Genomic DNA, 23888 nt, shown 5'->3' with positions numbered 1-23888 from the left:
CAGCAGAACATGGGAAAATTTAATAAAAGTAAAATTCAAAATTCCAAAGTGGGGGTAAGGAAGCAGACATATCTTTAGCATTTATTCAGTCTAAAATTTACATTTGGCTTCATCATGGAATTGTTTTATTCTAGAATAAATTCACTAAGGAGTCAGTTATTTCCATATGAAATCAAAATAAAAGTCTGATTTCAAGTGGATAGGGTTTCCTTTTGAGGGAAAGTATTTCTGAAAACAATTAGTATGTAAAATAAAATAGAAACACCCTTTCTCAAATTCTTAAATAGCAGCCAGAGTAGTGGGACAGGCACTATTTATAAAACACATACCTATTTAAACTCATTTTTTCTAGGCCAAAGACAATGCCTTTGCAAATGACCTAGGAAAAGAGAAAATGAAGAAAGAGAAAGAACACCTTGAATGAAACTCAATCATCTTCACTGGTTTGTTAGAAATTAAGGAACTCTTTTGCTGGGGCAGGAGGAAAGTCCTTGAGCTGAATGAACAGAATAGAAAAAGAAGGCCACCTACAGGACAGTAGAGATAGCTTTCTCTTTCCCCCAAATCAAGCATACAACCATGTTCTTCGGCTTCTCCACGTCCAGGTCAAACTTTGTAACTCTTAGGTAACACTAAATAAACCCTTAAGTAACAGCATTCTCTTGATGATGGTCTTATCCATGTCAGAGGCAGTAACTAAAAGCCAGTATGTTGCAATTGATTCCTTTATTTTCCAATCAGCCACAGTTTGGACTTAAGGCTTTCTTCCCTTTTTACGTAATGATTGTCCTTCTCCAGAGAATGCAACGAATCTACCTCCAGCTTCATCCTAGATATGAAGATAAGAAAATATGAAGATAAGAAACTATTTTCAGAAATTCTTTGGAGGTTTACAATAAATGCCTTTTTTATTTTGTATACTTGTGTATCATTCACCTATTATCTTTCCATATATAATAAGAAAGGTCTCTGAAATATATGTATAAATCATAATTTACTGTGCTGAGACACAAATGAGTGCTCCACTGCCTTTCTTTTCAGGTTGAATATACAAATGCTCCTCGACTTATGGAGGGGCTATCTCCTGATATAGTCATTCTACACTAGAAATATAAATTATGTTGAAAATGCAGGACCAGGGATATAGCTCAGTGGCACATTGCCTGGCAAGTGCAAGGCTGTAAGTTCCATTCCCAGTACCAGAAACAAGAGAAAATGCATTTAATAGCCAGGCATGAGGCAGGAGAATTGCCTGGGTTACAAAGTGAATTCAAGGCCAGCCTGAACTATGTAACAAGTCCCTGTCTCAACAAGAAGCCAAAATACAAAAGGACAAAAAAAGAAAACGCATTTAATACACTCAACCTATGAAACATGGTAGCTTAGCAACACAGCATACCATCCAGTACTGGTTGTTTCCATTTGACAGGGTGGATCACTGGGGGAGCTATGACTCAATGCTGCCATCTAGCAATGCAATACTGTATTTCGCTATCCCAGAAAAAGATCCAAATTCCAAATTCTACGTAGTTACCAGTGAATGTGCATTGTTTTCACATTGTTATAGTCAAAAAATCCAGAAGTGAACTATAGTGAGATCTTTTATATATCCTTTTACAGAATAATTTTCAGTATAAAAAATATATTTCAAGAAAAAATCACCCATAACTTCATCACCCCAAAATAACACTTTCATTCACATTTCTGTATGTGCTTATATAAACTCTTTTCCCATTTAATTTGATGCCAATGAATCCACCTGGCATGCTCTAAGGTCTATAGAGTATTCTGTTACGCAGCAAAGACAGTATTCTGCCAGTGGATGTCCCTGTTAATTCTAAGTTTGTAGTATTTTGCTGCAGTGAGCACCTTAATGTGTTTGTACACACCTGATCTTTCCTAGTAGAATTTCTAGGGAAACAGTGGACACTGATCCCTTTGAAGCTTTTACTGATTTATGGGTTGAACCTGGGACCTTTGCATTGACCCACACTTCTCACAGCCTTTTATACTTTTTAAATTTGTAATTAGTTGATTAAATTGATTAATCAATTAGACAGGGTCTCTTTATGTAGTCCAGAATGGCTCTGAACGCACTATGTATGTAGCTCAGGCTGTCATCAAACGGACATCTCCTTGCCTTAGCCTCCTGAGTGCTGGGATTACAGGCATGGACCACCATGCCTGGATTATTACTACCACGAATTGGGCCTGGCTGGATGACATATCTCTCTACCCAAGGTTGCTCCCTTCTCTCTCTGCTTCCAGGTTGCCCTGATGTGAGCAGCTTTTCTTCCCCCATGTCCCTCTGTTCTGCCATCTCTGCCTTGGAGTTGTGGATTATTATTATTTTTTCTTTTTTGTATTTAGTGCAAGGTCTACAAGGGTCTCACTACACAGATCGGACTCCTAGTGATTCTGTTTTCAGCTTCCCAAGTGCTGGGATTACAGGCGTGTGTCACCACACCCAGTCTCAATCGCCATCTCGGCTGTGCCCCAAGGGTGGGCTGACACGGCTCCTGCGTTTGCCTAAGCAGATGCTTTAATCTGCTGAGCTATCTGGCTCGCCCTTGGAGTTGTGGATTATGAAATGAACCCTGAACCAAAACAAGCCTTTCTCAGCATGTCTTGCTGGTCCCGCTCCTGGGGCATGCTGAGACAGATTGAGACTAGGCATGGTGGCATGTGTCTGTAATCCTAGCACTTGGGAAGCTGAAAAGGGGAGAATCACTATGAGTCTGATCTACATAGTGAGACCCTGTAGACCCTGTACTAAATACATAAAAACAAAACAAAAACCAAGTCTTTCTTCTTTTAAGGTATGTGTGTTGGATATTATGTCCTAGGGACAAGAAAGTGACTAAGACACTGAGGCCTCAAGTCTGAATCTTCCAAAAGCCAGCCTATAACTGGTAAAGTCCTAGAGGGGGGCTTACAGAGGTGCCAGCAGGTAAAGCCTGATTAGAAGACCATCATTTGTTTTACTACGAATGGAAGGTCCCTAACACTTATGTCAATTTGAGGAATATTAATGCCTGAAGCAGCTGTAAGTTGCTTGGGTATGTAGGCAGAGACAGCAAAACTGTAGTCTCTGTTCCTAACTACCTCAAATGCTACAAGGGAAGAGTTTGGTTGTCAGGAGGTTGGTTGCCAGAGACTGGTTCTGTCTGGCAGCCCATCTGGAACAGGTTGCAGCACAGCTGCACTTTGCCTGTTTCAGATGGGCTGTCAGACTAGTCAGGGATCTCTAAGCATCTAATCTTTTAAGAAAAGGAACCAAAAAAGTGGTAGGTCTGAAAAGTGTGGGTGTTCTAGAAACATTCATCACACTTAGGAACCAAAGCTAACACCCTGGAATGAGTTCCTGAATGATGAACACTTCCCTTAGCCAACTGCTATTCCTGCTCCTGTAAAAAACGGAACATGCCCAACCAAAGAAGGCCTGCTGTTTGGAAATCTAACTAAAGGTCACTTCTAGAGTTTTGTGGCACTGAAGTGTGATATACAGTGGTCAGGAGCTCTACCCTGGGGCAAGAGAATCTTTACATATGCATTATACAAGTGTAGACAAAACAAAGCATCCTCCTCACAGGGTTGTTTTAGTGATTAGAGTTGTTATACATGAAATACTTAGCGTGGTGCCTGCTACCTAGCAACCTTTGTCAACCAGTATTTTGCTAGTCACCATTGCTAGATGATGCCAAAGTGTGGCAATGATGATAGACAGACGCTTAAATGCCACTGCTTCTCACTGCCCTTACGGTTTTGGAAAGCTGTTGTCAGAAGCAAGTGTGCCTACACACATGACACCCACCCAACAATTTTCACACCACACCCTGACTACTGCTTGGGGGCCAAGCACCTGCTGAGACTAGGCACCAGGCCTCAAAGTGTTCATGCCTACAGGATGCTCAACCCTAACTTTCTCCTACACTATGACCATCCTATGTAGCTAGAAGTAGCCAAGGTGTTGTCCAGAGATTGCTAGAAGAAAGCAAAGAGAAGATAAAGCACACACAGGGCACTCAGCTCTTTAGTGACAGAGACTGAAGTGGCTCCTGACTCTGTGATGCCAGGCCTTAGCCTAGAAAGGCCCACACAGGCTGTACATAAACAGCAGGCTATTAAACAGAGGAGGGTTCCAGAAATGGGGAAAATATAACAAAAGCCTCCTATTCAGAATAGTAACAACCTCAGTCACTAGAACTCACCTCTTCAACTTTTTTGATGAGTGGACGTGAATTTCTGATGAAAGTGATCTTACCAAGTTTAAATTCGTAATTAGGAATTCCTCTGTGAAGAAGACACAAAGACATGTTAGTTTTTCAGGAAGGGCTAAAATTTGCTTCTGGTAATCAGGGGAGAGCAAACATAAAAGACAAGTGTTCTCTTGGTGATCCTTCCAGGAAATACTGTTGTATCTCAATGTAGGTATTTGTCCAGCCCTTGGGTGCTTCCCAGCATTTTTCTAGCAGAGACCCAGGTCAAAAATGGTTCTAATTTAGCATAAATACTAGGTGTGGTAGATAGCCTTGACTCTGGACCTGGCCTATGGTAAAGGGTCATCTCAAACCTCACAAATCCTTCTGCAATGGTTATACTCATTTAACTCTTTTAGAGACCAGGTAAAAGAACCCATCTCTAGCATTTGCTTTCTGCTTACACACAGCAGAGAGCAGAGTCATGTTACCTGCCCCCACTGTGAAAGCCACCACAGGAAGAGTTTGCTGAGTCACTGGACTCAATGAAATCAATGAGAGAAGTCATGCCCCACCACAGCTAGAAAACAAATAGGGATGTAAGTCCACCTGGTAGCCTGATGGCCCTGGCTTTATCTCCTCAGGGGGCTCCCTCGGACTCTCCTTAGATAATAAAATGTCTGGTAGAGGCAAAGCCAGGACAGACTTACCTTTTAATGTCTCCAGGCTTGATTGGGGAAGGACTAGGCTCAACTCCTTTCTTCTTTCCATCTAGTCTATTCCCAGAACCTGAGAAGGCCTAAAAAGGGAAGTAGGAGTCATATACTGAGTCCTATGATGGAGCACAGATATATCCTTTCCTCAGACTGCTGTAGGGATATTAGTTGAGGGATATCCCAAGGGATATGCCAAGATATCATTAAGACTAAAACCCTTGCTCCCCCATTGCTGGAGTCCTGATACACAATTTCTCTTCACCTAGCTTGCAGAGTACTGCTGGAACCTGTAAGAGCCATCTTATGAGGGCTGCCAACCGGTAATGAGTTGAAAGGTCTAACACTGGCCTTTCAAAGGCTATCTAGCTCAAGATCTTGTAGGTTTCTTAAGGCCTCTGCCTCTAGACTCAGCTTCCTGAATAACCAGTCATAATCCCTCAACTGTCTCCTGGTACCCCAACACCCACATGTGAACCATCTCCACCTGCTTCCCAGGTAGCCTAACTGGGCCCTAATGATTATGTTTGCAGCTTACTTTCAGTCCAGGCAAAGAAAAATAGAATATGCATTTAGAGAGATAAAAAGTAAATATGGTAAGTAATAGTGAACCTAAAACAGTGGTGGTGAACCTATGGCATGTATGCCACAGTGGACATGCAAAACCCTCTGTTGGCACACAAGCCCAGTCAACTGAACTTTGGATTAACAGTGCACACAGGAATGCAAAAGCACTGGGTGATGATATCATGAGATGCGGCCATCAACTGTGACTTATCCAAGTTTTCCCATGGCTGGTCAGTGTGCTGCCAAGGATTGATATATTTGCTAGGACTGGGTATGAGTTCTAACACATTTGTTCTTATTAACACACGATTTTAGCTTCAAGTTTTATGAAAAACTGGAATTTAATATCTAAGATTTAGCAAACAGATGCTCTAATTAAGAATGAGATTCTTTTAATATTGTACTATCACCCTGGCATATTTGAATTTGAAGCATCATATTTAGCTGTTTGTGCAGAATTTATGAAAATGAAAGTGAGAATCTATGTTTGCCTGAACTGGGTGTGACCTTAGTAAAAGACCCCACAAAGGAGAAGATGCCTTTTTCCCAATAGGCCAAAAGTCACTGGTCAGTGGAACATTGCCCCTAAGATGGTGGTCAGGAAATTCCAGGAACCTCAGCTGAGAATCACATCCATAGGCTGTTGATTTGGGGAATATTTAATTCTTTAGTGTTAATTAACTGCATGAGCTATTTTTGGTAGAGGGTTAGATGTGTGTTAGGTATGTCAATGTTTAAAAGTCTGTGTTTTTGTAGACTCCAAATCTTGAACACTAAAAAATGACTACAACTAAAAAAGGAGAACTGAAAACAGAGTGGAAGATCATTCCAAGAGGCATGGATGGCAGCAAGGGTATTCTGTGATATCAAAACATTTGAGAGAAAACTGAAGGTTTTTGAAAGAGACTTTGCAAGTGGGCAGCTAAAGTATTTTCCAAATCTAAAAATTAATTTTGGGAATTCTACAACATTTTCAGAAAATCCTACAAGCCATCAGAAAGTCAACAAGGAATTTTCCATCACTGTAGCAGCTAAGGGAAAGGAAAACTTAAGTAACAGATTTTTATAGTCCCATAAGATGGTGACAACCTTTTTTATTTCTTTAGATTAAGTCAGATTTGAAGAGCTTGGTTTTCCCTGTTTACACTGGCTAACTTTTGGAAATCTAGAAACAGAGCTGTTGGAATTTCAAGAAAGCTCTATCTGGAAAAAACAAATTCTGTAACTTGTATGCAGCTCTTGAGAAGATAGAGAAGATAGTATATGAAGATAGTATATGAAGATAGTATATGGCAAAGGACAACACAGTTGGGAATCTTGCAAATTAAATCTTTAAAAGTATAGAATTCTCTGCCAAATAATTTTAAGTAAATGAAAGCAATTAGGATTGCTTATCTTACTTTGTTTGGATCATCTTATACTTGTGAGTGGCAGTTTTCAGTTTTGAATTACATGAAATCTGATATAAAAAAAAAAGATGACCCGAATACTACAAATGACCGGAATGATGTATAAGCCAAGGTTTAAGTAATTATCAGCATGCATACAACAGCACACATCACATTAACTGAGCAAAAGGATGCCAAGCCCAAACATTTACCTTTCAATAAAAAGGTGATTGTATCATTGAAAGCTCTATCATTATGTTTTTCTTTTAAGACAAGATGTTTATGTATGAGTTATTTTTTCTAAACTAAAACCTTAGTATTCAGGCTAAGTTGCAGTGTTGGAACTTTGTGATAAATGAGTTGTTTTCGGGTTGCAGTTTGGACCCTTGATTTTTTTTTTTTTTTAATTTATTTATTTGTGTGTGTGTGTGGCCAGCTCAGCCCACCAGGGGGCGGGGCTGGCTGGCATGTGGTGCTGGGGGATTGAACTGCAGTCTCTATGCTTTGCTAAGCTTGTTCTAAGTAGGTGCTCCAGACCACTGGGCCATCTCACCAGCCCCGACCCTTGATTTTTTAAAAGGTTCACTACAGAGCTGGGGAGATAGCTCAGCAGTCTAAGCACCTGCCTGGCAAGTGTAAGGACCTGGGTTCGATCCCCAGTACTGTATGCTGTGCTAGCCACCGAAACCAGGCATGGTGGTGCACGCCTATAATCCCAGCAAGGGGAAGGCTGAGACAGGAGGATCATTACAATTTTGAGTTGTACAGCAAGACCCTGTACCAAATAAATAAATAAAAGATTAAAAAAATTTAAGAAAAAAAAAGTTCACCATTACTGATTGAAAAAAAGGGTATTCATGTCTGTTGTCCTAGTTTAAGGTTTTGGTAGAGTAGAAATTTTTAAAAAGAACATGAAAAAGTTGGGGCTGCCTTATAGGGTTGCTAGGATTGCAAAAGAAAATGGTTGTATAAAAGTGTTTGGTAACTAAGCAAGTGCCTAGTTAATATGTGCATGGATACCCAGAGTCCAACCCTGGAAATGTCCACAAAACACCACAGAGAACAGCTTGCCGTGAGTGTCCTGGTTCAAGGGGGCACAGAGTAAGATGGATAGTCCGGTACTCACACGGAAGCCCAGCTCACCAGCATAGCCACTGTGGTCAGCGTCACTTTCCTGATGGGAAGATAGAAAACAGGAATGAGTTTGTCAGCAGGGACACCTAGCTTTTCCCTCAGTGTCTAGTTTCTATTGGTGTCTAGTCACCGAATTAGGAAATACCGTCCCCATAAAGAGTAGGGGGAAGAGAAGCTGGCAATGTAAAGAAACCAACCTCAGCCAAAGCTAAAAGTACTGCAATGAGGAAAAAAAAACAAGGAAAGTCTGATATGGGTTGGGACCGGCCTCCAGAGAAACTACTTACTGTTGACTCCTCGTGTTGGACTTGTCTTTCAGGTTCTTTGTAGCCCAGAGGAGCATCAAAGTCCACCTGCATTTCTCAGATGAAAAGTAAAGTTTTGAGACACAGCCATAGTTAGCTCTTTGACTTTTTTTTTTTTTTTTTTTTTTTAATGTATTTTAGTGCAGGGTTTACAAGGTCTCATTCCATAGACTGGACTTGTAGTGGTCCTCCTGTTTTCAGCCTCCCAAGCACTGGGATTACAGGCACATGCCACCACACCCAGCCTTAGCCACTGTCTCAGGGCATCCTGGGGGTGGGGCCGGCATGGCACAGTGGGGACTGAACCCTGGTTCCTGCACCTGTCTAAGCAGGTGCTTTAGTCTGTTGAGCTATTTAGCTGGCCCTCTTTGTTTTGAGACAACTACAAATTCACATATAGGTCTAGGAAATGACAGAGATGTTTGATACACTTTGCCAATGACAACATTGCAAATTACCACAGGACAATATTGGCAAATATTACTCATATATAGCACTCCCAGTTTATGTACATACCTGTGTGTGGGGTTGTTTGCATGCATGCATGCATGATTAGATTTATTAATTTTATCATCATGCAAAACTATGTATCCACCACAGTGAAGATACTAAACTGTTCCACTACACAAGGATCCCTTGTCCCTGGCAACCACTAATCTGTCTTTCACATTTGAAGCCCTGATACCTTGAGAATTTCACATAAAGGAAAGCAGCCCCATAGGTAGCCTTTTTGGACCAGCCCTTTTGCTCATATTAGGGTGTTGTACACATCAGCAATCTGTTCCTATTCAGGATACCTCTTTCATTCTTTTTTCTTTTTTGGTTTTTTGAAACAGGGCTATACTTTGTAGTGCAGATTGACCTTGAACTCACCATGAAGCCCAGACTGGCCTCTAACTCTCAGTGACCCTCCTGCTTCAGCCACCCACACACTGGAATCATACGCCTATGTTATCACATCCAGCTCCTAAGAATATTTATTTTTTGGCAGATCTGACCCAACTGTAAATCTAGACAGCTCTGCACCGGTAGCAAAGTCTCCCACCTCTACTCCTTGGTATGGCTTGCTATGTAAATGATCTCCTTATGATGTTCTAACAGTATCCTCTTCCTAAAGTGCTCTCAGACAGTGTGGGACAATCTCCTGGGGCCCTGGGCTGAGCCAAATAAAATTATAAAAAGTTACTCACATTCATGTCACACTCGATGATGGACACAGCCTTGTCAGGTTTGGTTTCCATCACCCGTAATTCATAGATCTGCAGAAAGAATATATAAATGAGTTGGACAGTTTTAAGACAGAACCAGGTGCTGGCAACATCCACTTATTAGGACTTTCTACCATGGACAAAACCTCCACAACTACAAAACCAACTTCCAGTTGCACCTCTTTCTTTACCAATGCTGTTTTTATGTTCACTGCTGTGGGGAGATCACTTCTCATACATGGTTCCAATCAGACCACAAGTGGTTTTATACAGTAGTAATGCAAAAGATACTACCTTTTACCCAGAAAACTAGCTTCTGGCAATTTTTTCAAAGTAAATAATTAACTAAGTAGAAAAAGGGGAAAATTCTAAGAATGCTTCCTGCATCATTACTAGTAATATTGTATATCCAAGATGCCTGTCAAGAGATTAATGTTAAGAACAATAACAAAGCCCAGGAGTGGTGGTGGACTACTGGAGCCCCGCCACTCGGGATGCTGAGGCACCAGCATCACCACTGAGGTTTTTTTTTTTTTTTTGTTTTGTTTTTTAATGTATTTGGTACAGGGTCTGCAGGGTTTACAAGGTCTCACTACACAGATTGGACTCGTAGTCATCTCCTATTTTCAGCTTCCCAAGTGTTGGGATTACAGGTGCGCACCACTACGCCCAGTCTCAATTGCCATCTCAGCATGCTGGGATCAAACCCCAGCCACTGCGCTCTGCCTAAGCAAGCATTTTAGTCTGCTGAGCTATCTGGCTAGCTCATCACCACTCTGTTTGAGGCCAGCCTGGACTACATACTGAGTTCAAGGCCAGCCTGGGAAATACAGTAAGACCCTGCCTCAAAGGGGGGGGGGGGAGGACAAAATAAAAAATCAAACATCATTCCCAAACCAAAAATGAGAAGTCTATCTATAATTAATTATAAGAGCATATTCAGTTATGCTACAGACAAAAAAGTGTATGTTTGTTATTTTTGAAACCCACAAAACTGGAAAGTGTAAGTTATCAGTATCAGGTGCATCAAATATAAGGAATCTGCCAGAGAAGAAGCTAGATCCCTATACTGACATCAAATAACTGACTTCTAGACCCCAGATGGAAGACCTGACTGGCTTAGGGTGTGGGGACTCCAGGGAAGTGAAATGAGGGAAGGAGCACTGGTCTCATGAAAAGCCAAGGTAAGCCAGGCTGGGGTCACTCTTGACCACTGAAGGCTCCATGAACTGTTAATTGTCACAGTGGATGAGAGGCACCTATACTGCTGTGCCCCACATCTATAGTAGTCAGTCTAGTGGCAGAATTTCCAGTTAGCCATTTTCCTTCAGCCATGTTTTTATGGATAATGGGAAAGTAGACACCTTCTTGAATTTTGTGGGAACTCATCTGGCATTTCATTTTATAGCTAACTTTTCTAGAATCAGACATCAAAGAAACATGGAATCCTGAATGAACATAAGAGGTATTTAGACCCAAAAGATCTATGTCAAGAAGGACTAAACCCAGAAGAACTGCTATGGGAAAACTGAAGTTAAAATATAGGAAACACAGGAGGTACTGTCCCCAGGTAGAGCCAGGCTCTGCTTTCCAGGTGCCTAACAGTACTCAAACCCTTGTAAAGGCCAGCTGCTTGAAAGCCTGCTTCCAAGGGAAGGCATCAGAAGATAAGAACCTAACTGGTCTGTTTCTGGGTCCTGATAGAACAGCAAAAGGCTTAATTTAGGTTATAGGTACAGTGAAAACCTTTTTAACAGAGGCAAAATTGGCAGCATTGCCACTGTACGTATAAGTATGATTTATAAATATAACATTATTGAGCCTATTGATCTACAAATGTAACTAATCCTTGAGACATAGTTGCTGAGTGAATCAGGGCTCTCAACATGAATCTATAGCAAAAAATTAGGGAGTTATTTTGGAAACAGGGTCTTGTGTAGTTTAGGCTGGCTCTGAACTTAGTATGTAGCCCAGGTTGGCCTCAAACTCAGAGATCCTCTTCCTTAGCCTGAGTGCTGGGATTATAGGTATGTGCCACCACACCCAGCCAGAAAATTTTAAGACACAGGCAGTAATTACATGATGTGATCCAGTAATAATACTCTGCTTAAAAAGAAGCCCTATTTAAACAGCAGAATGAGGCCGGCCAGATAGCTAGCAGACTAAAGTGTCTGCTTAGGCAGAGTGCAGTGGCTGGGATTTGATCCCCAGCATGCTCTGCTGGCCCCACCCCCAGGGTGGGCTGAGATGACAACTGAGACTGGGTGTGGTGGTGCGCGCCTATAATCCCAGTATTTGGGAGGCTGGAAAGAAAAGAATCACTATGAATCTAATCTATGTAGTTAGATCTTGTACTAAATACAAAGATAAATAAATAAATAAACAACAGAATAGACAATGCAAATAGCTCTTAAGTAAAAGCTATGCTAAGGGTGGTCTACATACCTTTTCATTGTAGTTGATGGCGATCACATCCCCAGTGGTCAGACAGGCAAAGTTTCTTAGTGCATTTTCTAATCTGTGGACATACATTGTCAAGGCAAGAGGGCAAGACACACATCTTCTTTATGTAATGAATGTCTATTAAGAGGGTGGATGGTTACTGTCACATACAGGGAATACATACTATGTTGGAACTAAAACACACAGCTTTGGCTTGAGGATGAAGCTGGGTAGTACAGTGCTTGCCTAGAGCACTCAAACAAATCTCTTCAGTTCCATTCCCAGCACTGCAAAAATAATTTAAAAATGCAGCATTAGTACAGTGGAACCATACTTACAGTGATGCTGCACACTTAAATATAGAGAAGCTGAACCTAAATTGAACCCTAAAATCCAGAACACTTGGCCTCTGAGCTAAGAGATGACTTCTTGTATCATTGTTGTATGCCTTGGTATATGTTCTGTGGAAGCTTGTTACCTTCCGTGTTTTACACAGCTGGCTGCCTTTCAGTTGACAAAAGTGACACTTTTTCTCTCTGCAGCAACAAGTTTATCACACTGACAGAAACAGCTTCTGAAAACAAGCCTGTAAGTCTAATTTGCAACATGTATAAAAATACAAAGATCAGAAGGGGCTCTGGCCACAGAGAAAGGGGCTCCTTTCTGGTCAGTGAGAGTTGAACATCTTCAGTCCAGCATTCTGAAGGAAAAGTTAAGACCCTTTCCCACAGGACATTCCCCATCTGCAGGACAGGAAGCCTCCACCAAGGACTATTCCATGGACAGAGTGCTTAGCATGCCCACAGGTCCAGGATTCAGCCAGCAGGGGGCTCAATACAGCCACTGTGTTCAGGACATGATAAGCAAAGGACTTAATAGGGCCTGTTCACATACTGGACAACATGATGACTTGCAGCTTAAGGCTGACAATGGGCCAAGATTGCAGATGGAAAGGGAAGCAGCAGGCCTGGAAATGGTGAGGAGGTGGAGAGGGAGGCAGCTTTTTTCCTTTTCTTAACTTTCCATGTTTTTCAGTATATTTTTTTTAAGGGTGCGTTTTTAAAACTAGGGCTGGGGATAGAGTAAGAGAGCATTTACTTAGCAATGCACAACACCCTGAGTTCAATCCTCATAACAGTGCTTGCTAAGCTGCGTAGCCGAGACTAGCCTTGAATTTCTACTCCTCCTACCTAGTATATGCCATCACGTGCAGGTATTATCTCAAAAAGCCAACTGAGCCATCAAGCTAGATGTGCAGTCTACAAACTGCACATCTCTCATCCACTTTGGCAACGTCTTTACATATAAAATACATATACCTGGCTTAAGCTCTAAGTTAAACATTAAAAAAAAAAAAAATCACTAGAACCAAAAGCCTTTGTTTTCTGTTTATAGAAACAGAAAATGGTTTGAAGTGAATGTGAAGTGAATGAACCTAAGCCTAGGCATATAGTGGCGCTAACTGGCTAACTAATGGCTGAGCTGAGGGACTGGGGTCCACAGAGAGGATGGGGATCACAAATGAACCATCCTCCTCCTGCTGAATGTACTGTGCTTTGTGCTACAAAAAAAAAGTCCAATTGAAAAACAGGATTCTACTTTGGCTTCTACTTCACCAGAGGTCATTAAACACTCAGTGCATTTGGCAAAGGCTGAGAACTAGGAGGATATTTTGGTTACATACTATTCTTTTTTCTTTTAAAGATAAGGTCTCATTATGTAGTTCAGGCTGGTTTTGAATGCTGTGTAGCCCAGGCTGGCTTTGAACTCACAGTGATCCTCCTGCCTTAAACTCCTGAATCCTGGGATTACAGTTGTGTGTTACCTTGCCCACTAAATGTAATTATTCGTAAATTACAACTTCAGTCACAAATAACAGTGTGTTCCCCAAAGTAAGCAAAGATTTAACAAAATGCCTGATGGTTAATGACTGCTAGATCATCCTTTTTTGAGCAGCTCTTCCTTTTAAAAATTTGTTCAGAATGGGGGATGGAAACCAGGGCCTCACACATGCTGGGCAAGTACTCTACCACAGAGCGAAATCCCCTGCCCTTAGAAATAACTCTTCTTTCAAAAGGATACACTGCTTTGGGGTTGGTGATGTCCAGGAAGTCTGGGCTCTGAGGCTGGAATTTGGAGTATGTGGCCACTTGAAGGTTGACACTCTCCACCTGAACCAGGCCCCCTTCTTCCAACAGCAAATTCTGCATCATCTAAAAGGATTCAGAAGAAGGCTGCATGAAACTCCTATGGGGCTACCATAGCTGCCATCTACCCATATACTCAGGGATAGATAATTTCATTGATGTTTTGCTTTACCGCGTTTTTTTTTTTTTTTTTTTTTTGGTGGTAGCAGGGATTGAACTCAGGACCCTGCGCTTGCCAGGCAAGCGTTTACTCTATTGAGCTATCTCCCTGGTCCACCTGATCTTATTTTTAAGAAAGGGTCTTGCTGTGTAGTTCAGGATAACCTCAAACTCACTATGTAATATGAGTTGGCTCAAACTCATGGCCACCTTCCTGCCTCAGCCTCTCAAGTCCTGAGATTATAGGCATGCACCACATGCCTGGCATGATACAATGTCAAGAAGGAATAAAAATTTTTTTTTGATTTCCAGTACCCACCAAAAAAAGGAAGAAAAAAAAAAAATCAAGTGATGGAAACATATAGAAGGAAAAATGCTAACAAAGGGGCTCTATCTTAATTAATTTATTTATTTATTAATTTATTTATATGTACTTAGCACAGGGTCTACAGGGTCTTACCACACAGATTAGACTTGTAGTGATCCTCCTGTTTGCAGCTTCCCAAGCGCTGGGGTTACAGGCGCACATCACTACGACCAGTCTCAGTTGCCAGTCTCAGCATGCCCCAGGAACGGGACCAGCACAGCAAAGCACCCCATGGCAGGGATTGTATCTAGTCCCTGTGCCTGCCTAAGTAGTGCTTTAGTCCACTGAGCTGTCAGGCCAGCCCACAAAGGAGTTCTGTAAAGGGTACTTAAGCTACTTCACTGTCAGGCTATTTCAATTGGCCACCAGCTCCAGGCCTTCTGTAGTAAAACATTTCCCTGGGATGCTCAGCTCAATTCCTGGCTCTCAAGCTGACCCAAAAACTTCTGAGTAAATGGGGCTTCATTTGAAAGCAGAAGTACGTGCATGGAATAGCTTATTATAGATGAAAGTGTAAGGTAGTTATAAGGTCCCAGATATTTCTGCTACAAAGGGATATAAAAAAACTGATAGACACCCTCACCTACCTCTTAAACCATCCAGCAAGGTAGATGATGGATGAGGAAGGAGATGGAAGACATAAACAAAGCCTATGAAAACCTGGCATGTGGTGAGCCAGGGCACTATAGTATGACCAAGTCTCAGGTCACTGTCAATGAAAGGAACCCTGCATATTCTGGAATGAGTTATTTTCTTACTTTAAATCCTCTTGAATAGAAAAGCAGACATATACACAATCTGTGAAAACCACAGAGTGCATCTCCACACACCCTGCCGGGAGAAGTAATTATGGTAATCAAGATGAAGCCCAGTTTATGTATCAGTGCTATGGCATTCCCTAACCCATTCAATACTGATCAGCCCTGAAGTAAGCAGCCCACATATCACATCCCTTTAGAATGCTACACCAGGAGCAGCAGTTAGGAGGTGACTCAGTCCAAGGGAAAGGGGGAGAGGAGGACAAGGGGCAAGTCAGAGGGGGATGCTTGTTTGGACAGAGGGGCAGACCAAGAGCTGTACCTGCAGGAAGATGAGCCCCAGCCAAGAGTGAAGCATGAGTATGAATGTGCACTATAATGAGCCTGTGGAGGCCCTAACACAAAAGTGCTGAAAGGGGAGCCTGGGAGATGGCTCAGTAAAATAAGCGCTTCCCTGGCAAGTGCAAAGGTCTGAGTTCAATCCCTGGTCCTGCCAAAATAAAATAAAATTAAATTAAATTAAAAAAGTGCTGAAAGGTGCTCATTAGGATGGAAATAGCAGAAATAGAGGAGTGGTGCTATTCCACATGCCAATAGGGCAATCAAGTATGGCAGCTAGCTAGCTTTGACAATCAAGGGTTCTGTGACCCAGGGGAATGGAAGTGAGGAGAAAGCACAGAGTTCCTGTCAGGGAGCTAGCCAGGCTACCACTCTAAAAGGGCCCTGGGACCCAGCCAAAGAAGACAGTCATCCCCACAGTGGCATAGGCCAGGTTATTTCCTGTAGGAAGGAAGGGACCATTAGAACTTGTAACTATCTTTAATATCAGAAGGAGGAAATGCAATGTGGTGATTACAGTATGAACCAGCAGGAGGTGGCAGTGTTTCACAACACTGCTCTTGTAGTACTGGGGTCTCAGATATGAGAGTTGAACCACTTCTGTATGTTCCCAACCCTGCCCAGAGTACAGGGAATTTCCTGGCACCTGACATAATTAAAGCACAGAGAAAACAATACATGTTTTTCTCTGTGGGTTTCTCAAAGCTATGGATGTCACAACTGGAGAGAGGGTGGGAACAGGGGTGGGGAGAAAAGGGAAAAGGAAGCTACATGGTTCTCAAGGCCATCTATGTGGGATGGTCAGCACCTTACTATAAAGCTCACCTCTCTGACTTCAGAGGCTGTTGTACCTTTGACGACTAGGTGTGCAAGGACATCCTTCAAGTCCAGTAGGCCTGTGTCTCCATAGCCAAGTAGTATGTTTAAGACATATCAGAGTGTGCTGTTTCAGATTTCTTTCTCACTGGACTATTCTGCTTGTTAGCAAGACCTTTGAGTGTGTACTTACACAGTGGGAGGGGGGATCTCTATCTCTGAAGCCCCTGTCTAGTAACAGGCAAAGGGTTACAAACTCTCCAAAGACCGTGGCAGCCCCACTTACCCAGTGTGGAAGGTAGCAGATACCTTCATCAGCCACAAATTCCAGCACACCACAGTGTGTCATGCGGTCAGAATTCTTATTGGTCAGTTTGAACAGCATGGGGTAGGTAATGTTAAGTCGGCCTAAGAAGAACAAACATGTTATGAGGCTTGGTTCAGGGTACCCTGAGGCACAGCTCCTGTGGAGGACAGAAGCCCAGTTCATCTAACACTTCCTTGGAAGGAGCCTCCTCACTACTCAGAGAGGCTTTTGTTCCCCATACTTGAGTATTTGTTCTCCTGAAGTTCCTGCCTCCCAACAAACTCCTTACTGCTCAAGGTGTCAAGTGATGCATCCTTGCTTAGAAGAACACAGAGAATAGCTGAGAGGAGCTTGGGAATGTTGGTGACTCAGTAATGTAGCACTGGTACCAACTTGACATTGTATAAGCTAGGCAAGCACTCTGCTACTGAGCTGTATCCCCTACTGTAAAATCACAAATTTAAAAACAGGCTTATATATTTGTCAGTAAGTTAACTGTCAATCATGTGCTAGACAAAAATCCTGAGTCAGAAGTTTCAAGTTGGGAAAATGAGAGAAATCAGACATACACTCCCAGGTGCTACAGGTGCTATGGAAAGAGCAGGGTGGGAGGGGGAATGCCTGGCCTCTTGCTGGGGATGGGTGTGGAAATAGGAATGGAAAGGGAGACTGGGATGATATCATGAAAGGCAAAACCAATATCTGGGCCCAATAGGCAATATGGGCTAAGCAAGGTCATGATAATATGTTCCTTCACTCCACTGGTTAAGGAGGGAAGAGCTGCATGGAGGGTAGGAGCTGGCAAACAGGACTGCTGGGACAGAAGGGAGGGCTGTCCATGGGAGGTAGGAAACTATGGGAGAGGCACTGAGAAGGTACTGATGGGGACCACACCTTCTATTCTTACTTCCAGCAAGCTGGAAGTTGATCCACAGCTGGCCTGTGTTATAATGAGTCAGGCTTCAGCCAAGGATCCAGGACTGATACTGCTGGAAGAGACTCTGATGTTCCCCAGTCCATGACTCCCAAACTGCAATGTGTGATATAGATAAAAAAAAAAAAGTACCTTAGGACTCCTGCACTGCCCACAACAAACAGAGGAGTGACCCTGTATTTTGTAAGTTAGGACTCCCTATATGATCTTAGTTGACATAATCCATTAGTTAAGAGATCTAAGTAACATTTATCTAACCTTAATCCTAGTGATCCAGTCAATAAGTCTCTGGGACACTTGTACTAAGGGTCACACCTGGAGCCTAGTTCTTTCAGTTCATCCTGAAAACAAGGACTGTCTAGAGCGCTGTTCCCTCTTAATGACAGGTCTGTGCACATTACTACAACTGTGAGCCCCATGGCTCTGTCCACTGTCTACTTGCTGCTGAGTTAAGGACTCCACTGGGTAGGGCCACAGCTCAAGAGTTGCGTCCTTCTTCAGGACTGAAAGCAGATGGGCTTGGTTTATTCATATTCATGCTACAGCAGCACCAATGCACAAGAGCTGTGGATGTCTCTGGCCAAGGAGGACACTACTGAGGTCCAAAGAAGCCAAGTCAGTAATCTAGATTCAGGCTGGGCAAGAGGCAAAAGCTAAGCATAGTGACACCACAGCTAGCACTTGTTCTCCACCAGCCAACACTACGGCCCCATTACTATGTCCCACAGAAGTAATTCAAAGGAGAAATACCTCCAAGTTTTAAAAGGCAAGATTGGAGCTGTCCATTGTGGTTCTCCATATTTTCAGAACAGGATTTCTTGCTTGCTCTCTTGAGATAAGGGTTTTGGGGAAAGAAAGGAAGTATATGGTTGGACCTGGGCTGCTGGTGTTAACAGATGAGAGCACAGCAAATTGAGAATGAATGCTCAAATCTTTAACCTGCTCAGGATGCAATGGCACACTTGGGGTGAGAAATACAGGTACGAAGCTCAGGAAAGATGTCTGGAGAGGCAATGAGGCAGTCTTGCATTGTCCTCTTGTAAACCAACCATTTTGTCCTTCAGAAGGAAAGCTCGTAAGACCAGCCAACAGCATGAACCACATCAGCACTATAGAGCACTTCATCCCAGTACCTTCATTCAACTCTGACAGATTCTTGAGACAAGTTGGGGGTAGTTCAGAGAGAGGAACTCCCTTCACAAAGGGAAGACTTCAAGGGCCTATTGCAGTGGGAAAATTGAGTGCTCACTGGCCTAGGCCTACACAGGTCACCCTATCCTGGCACATATACCTGGTTCTCCCAGCCCAACACTTGACCTCCAAGGATGAATCTTGACCAGATGTGAACAAAAGTCACCCATGTGTGTCTAAATGCATGTAAGAGCCTGTATTACAAAAGTTCTCAAGTCACTTGGAAAATACTTACTGAGCTGATCCAGGGCTGATGGTGGCATAATTACTGTGGAAAGAATATTTGAGAAATTTAAGAAGATAAAACTCAAAAAGATAGACTAAAGGCAAGGGGCAGTTTCTTTCATATTTAAAAGTTTTAAGCAATATTTTTAGGCTAGACAGAATTTCATAATGGTCTTCTTTTTTTTTTTTTTTTTTTGGTTTTTTTAATAAGACTTTTCAGTTTTTCCTGAAAGTGACTTTTTTTTCTTTTAGTACAGGGTGTACAGGGTCTCACTGTGTAGATTGGACTCGTAGTGATCCGCCTGTTTCTTTTTTGTTGTTGTTGGCGGAACTGGGGATTGAACTCAGGCCCTTGCACTTGGCAGGGAAGTGCTCATTCTACTGAGCCATCTGCTCTGCCATAATGGTCTTTCTTAACAAATCTTACTTAACATGATTTATTTTGGGGGACTGAATGTTTCTTCATCACAAATCTAATCATAATTAGCACTCTACTCCCACCACCTCCACCCAATCAGTGAGTCTGAGACACAAGACATTTTTACTATAAGGATAGCTTCTGGTGCTCACATGCCAAGTATGGGCTGGGCAAGGGTACAAGTTTCATAGACTTTTAGCAGGGAAGGTTACTATTCAAAATAAAAACAGGGCGTGGTGGCACACGCCTGTAATCCTAGCACTGGAGAGGCTGAGACAGGAGGATCAGTACAAGTCTGAGCTGCATAGCAGACCCTATACCAAATAAATAAAAGATCAAAATAAAAACAAGCACATACTCTTCCCTCCTTTCTCCACATCTGACCTGTCATTAGGCCCTGCGAGCATGGACACAGAGAAGCAGCGGTATTGTGTGGAGAAGCGGTTCTGGAAGACCCGGGGAATTGGGTGGTCAAACATGTTGAAAGAGAACTAGAAGAAGGAAAAAAGACACTGGCATTAGAACAAAACAGACACATTTATTTTTATTTTTAGTGGCGGGGTTTTGCTATGTTGCTCAGATTAGTTTTAAGTAGCTGGAACTATAGGTGAGAGCCACTGTGCCTGTCACAAACACACATTTCTTTAAGCCAAAATGTGACCAGGTCTTTAATACTGCTAAACATGGTTGAAGAACACATTGTACTCAAATCCTGATTAACCACAATGTTCCTGTATCTTCAGCAGTATTACACTTCAAATTCTTTCTGCTCCACCCAGACTCATCCCTTGGATATAATTCTATTACCTTTAGGCAGCACATCTTATTAAAATATAAAGCTGGCTATACAGCAGCTACCCTTATTTTGTTCAGGGCCGCTCCTATACTCAGGATCAAGGTTACAGCTCCTGCACACACTGCAGAGACTTGTTACTGACCATCCCAGTTACCAAACCTACCATGCTCCTACCTGGACTAATTCTTCCACTTAGAACTAATTTCCTATCACCATTAATTAATTAACTAATTAATTTTATACATTTGGTACAGGGTCTCACTATGCAGCTCAGACTCATAGTGATCCTCTTGTTTTCAGCCTCCCCAGTGCTGGGATTACAGGTATGCACAACCATGTCTGGTCTTGGTGGCCAGCCTGGCGCACTGGGGGACAGGGCCAGCAAGCATGTGGTGCTGGGGATGGAACCCCAGTCCTTGTGCTTGCCTAAGCAGGTGCTTAGACCATTGAGCTATCTCGTCAGCCCACCATTAACTTAAAACACATTTATTGATAATTATCTCTTTTTAGTGAGTCCAATTATCTGCCAGGCTCTGACCTGGACACTAGGACAATATAATCCTAATGGTGAGGCTGGGGAGACAGCTCAGTGGTCTAAGTGCCTGCCGGGCAAGCACAAGGACCCAGGTTTGATCCCCAGTACCACATGCCACGCCAGCTCTGAAACTGGGTGTAGTGGGGCACACATGTAATCCCAGCACTGGGAAAGCTGAGAGAAGAGGATCACTATAAGTCCGAGCTATGTAGCAAGACCCTGTACCAAGTAATAAATAAACAATTAAAATATTAAAATATAATCCTAGTGGTGTTTGTTTACTAACACAGCAGATACTACCCTCTGCCCAGGTAGACCTGATGTTCAAGAGAGATACATAAAAGAGAACATGTCAAGTAGCTTTAAGTCAAGAAGCAGGATAAAGGAACACAGGGTTTCTGGAAATGATATTTTGACAAGTCAGGAAGGGACTACCTGCAGGGAGACCTACATTCCATGCCGAGGTGTAGGAAGGAAACAGGAAAAAGCATTCAAGACTGCACTCCTTCCCCTGGCTTTCAGTTACCATCCTTTCCTTTCTCTATGAGGCCTCCTTTGCTCTGCCCTGGGTCTGTGCTAGTGCCCCTCTAGCAAGTTTTCACAGCATGCAGCAGTTATGAATGTTGTGCTACAGTATGATGCTTTTTCACATCAACAAGCAAGGTCAAGACATATAAAAAGATCCTGGCTCTTAACCTATGGACTAAGACCAGGTTTGACAATATGTTATAGATCAACTTGGGATTTTTCTCAAAGTACTTCAAGTACTATGACATTTGACGAGAATATAAAAACCTTGTAGTACGATATATATCCAAAAGAACTGAAGGTAAGAACATTCCTGCTCATAACAGCACTATTATAGTAGCACAAAGTGTCAGGGATATAGCTCTGCAGCATAGCGCCTGCCTGGCAAGTATGAGGTCATCAGTTTGATTCCTGGCACACACACAAAAGTAAATATACTAGCATAAAGTGGAAGCAACTCAAATGTCCACTGACATATGAATAAAGAAAATGTGTTTTATATATATTCAGTGGAATATTATTCAGCCTTATACAATAAGGAAATTCTGTCACATGGATGAGCCTTGAGGACATTACGCTAACTGAAATACAACAGTCATAAAAGGACTTACAGCTAATGGTCCCACTCATATAAAATCAAGACAATAAATTAAATTCGCAGATACAGAAAGTGGAATTGAGGTTGCCAGCATCTGTGAAGAGGTAAAAATGATGAGGAGAGTACCTAATGATAAGTACTTATACTCGTGATTACAAAACTAGGCAAGCTGCACCAGCTATTTCCCTAAAATGACATTCATCACTACCTAGAGCTCTAACACAGCAATTTTCAATCATTTTATCTCTCTTAAGTGCCATATCCAACTTAATCTCACATAAAAGCACAACAAATGAAACACCTTATGGTGACTGAAGCCAGAAGAGTGGGCACCTCATTAAAAATCCTCTCATGACCCACTCCATCTAAGCCATTTCTTCTCTTCCAGAAGTGAAAGAGGAAAATGTACAAAAAGTATACAACATCCTTAACAGGCCACCTCCAGTTCGTTTTTCTAAGAACCCGACCTGTTCCTCCCAGTTCACTTCTGACTCCACATTTTTTACTCTCCGTTCCTTTATTGCAGCCAGACAGTCTTGGCTTCAAATCTCGAGGAGCTCCTCACTTTTGTGACCAGGAGTAAATTCTCTCTGAAAACTTTAGTTTTCTCCAGCGTAAGATGGCAATAACTATCCTTGCCTCCAGGAGGATTGTGGAGATTACAGGGGATAAAATGTGCTGAGGGACTACAGGCACAGCAGAAAAAGGTGACAGAAAATATTAGCTACGCTTATCACTACCGAACAAAATACAACTAAGTACATTCGAAAGCACGAACCCAGATGCACAGAGCTGACCGAACTGGTGCAAACAGTTGGAAGTCCTCCACGCCCACGCGGATTCCTCATCTCCACCATCGCCAACTTTTTTTTTTTTTTTTTGTACCAGGAATCGAACTCAGGACCTTGAGCTTGCCAGTTAGGCACTGTGCCGCTGTGCTGCTATATCGTCGGCCCCCAACTTTCTAGTTAATTTTCGGATTATGGAAACCTGTTGCGTATCGAGGACTTCTGAGACATTTGGGTGGACAGAAACGTATGCTCTTTCCTACACGCAAGGAGCTCAAGCCCAGCTAAGAGAGAAAATGTAAATCGTAGTCCAAAGTGGAGAAAAACAAACGTAGTTCGTGGTCAACCGTCCGGCTCACGCCACAAGCGCCTGGGACTGGCAGGCGGGCCGGAGTCAGGCCCGGGTGACTCGGCATCTGCCCCGCCGACCCGCCCCACCTCCCTGGGCACTGGTTAGAGCCCTAACCTAATTCATAGCTCCCAACTATTGCTCAGCAGTGCTTACCATTATGGACACCGCTTCGTAGATGCCGCTTCTCTCAGGGACGTTAGGATAGGAACCCTGCGGTAGCTCTCTTCAACCACTGCAGTCGCCTCACAGAAATTCAGACCTTCTGGAACCTCACCGGAAGTACCCGATCTGAGACCCACAGAGGGGGAGCAGCGGTTGTCGGGTGTAAATGAAAAAAGCCAGGCGAAGACCTCGGATATAAAAATTACTCAACATAAACATTAAAATATATTTCAGTAACTTATTTGCCTGTTTAAAGAAAGTTTTAAAGTTAATTTAAAAATTTTTGGAAAGTACTCGCCTCAAGATGAACTTGGTAGGGTCCATTCCCTTTACTGACTACATTACCCAGAAAGCATCTAGAGCCTTCCGGCTTTTGGTTTCGCCATCTTGGACTCTGGCGGAAGTAATCTATGCACCCATCTTCAAACCGAACCAGAAATCTATTGAAAATTCAAAACGCCGTCCTCAACCCAACGGTAACTAAATTTGATTTACTGCTGTGAGTATATTTT

At 42.6% G+C, this 23888-nt stretch overlaps 1 protein-coding gene across 3 annotated transcripts; it reads right to left on the bottom strand.

Annotated features, from left to right (window-relative positions):
* Ufd1 (ubiquitin recognition factor in ER associated degradation 1) lies at positions 1-23478 on the bottom strand. 3 transcript variants are annotated; one of them, XM_004627984.2, is made up of 12 exons: positions 23368-23478; positions 19976-20108; positions 19210-19242; positions 16829-16950; positions 14039-14169; positions 11960-12032; positions 9497-9565; positions 8289-8354; positions 7994-8041; positions 4910-4998; positions 4212-4293; positions 1-829 (listed from the first exon to the last, which is right to left on the bottom strand). In XM_004627984.2, the coding sequence occupies exons 1-12, from the start codon at positions 23368-23370 to the stop codon at positions 755-757; spliced, it is 924 nt and encodes a 307-aa protein (XP_004628041.1). In that variant the 5' UTR covers positions 23371-23478; the 3' UTR covers positions 1-754. The 3 variants fall into 3 exon arrangements, with proteins under 3 accessions (XP_004628041.1, XP_023567415.1, XP_023567414.1); XM_023711647.1 differs by having other exon boundaries at positions 20002-20108; XM_023711646.1 differs by lacking the exons at positions 19210-19242; positions 19976-20108; positions 23368-23478 and adding an exon at positions 18534-18805.
* Between the last annotated feature and the right edge of the window lie 410 nt (positions 23479-23888).

Source organism: Octodon degus, unplaced genomic scaffold (genome assembly GCF_000260255.1).
Source record: "Octodon degus isolate 3935 unplaced genomic scaffold, OctDeg1.0 scaffold00021, whole genome shotgun sequence".
Classification (NCBI taxonomy): domain Eukaryota; kingdom Metazoa; phylum Chordata; class Mammalia; order Rodentia; family Octodontidae; genus Octodon; species Octodon degus.
The sequence above is the reverse complement of the archived record's forward strand: the minus strand, read 5'-3'. Positions and strand labels throughout refer to the sequence as shown.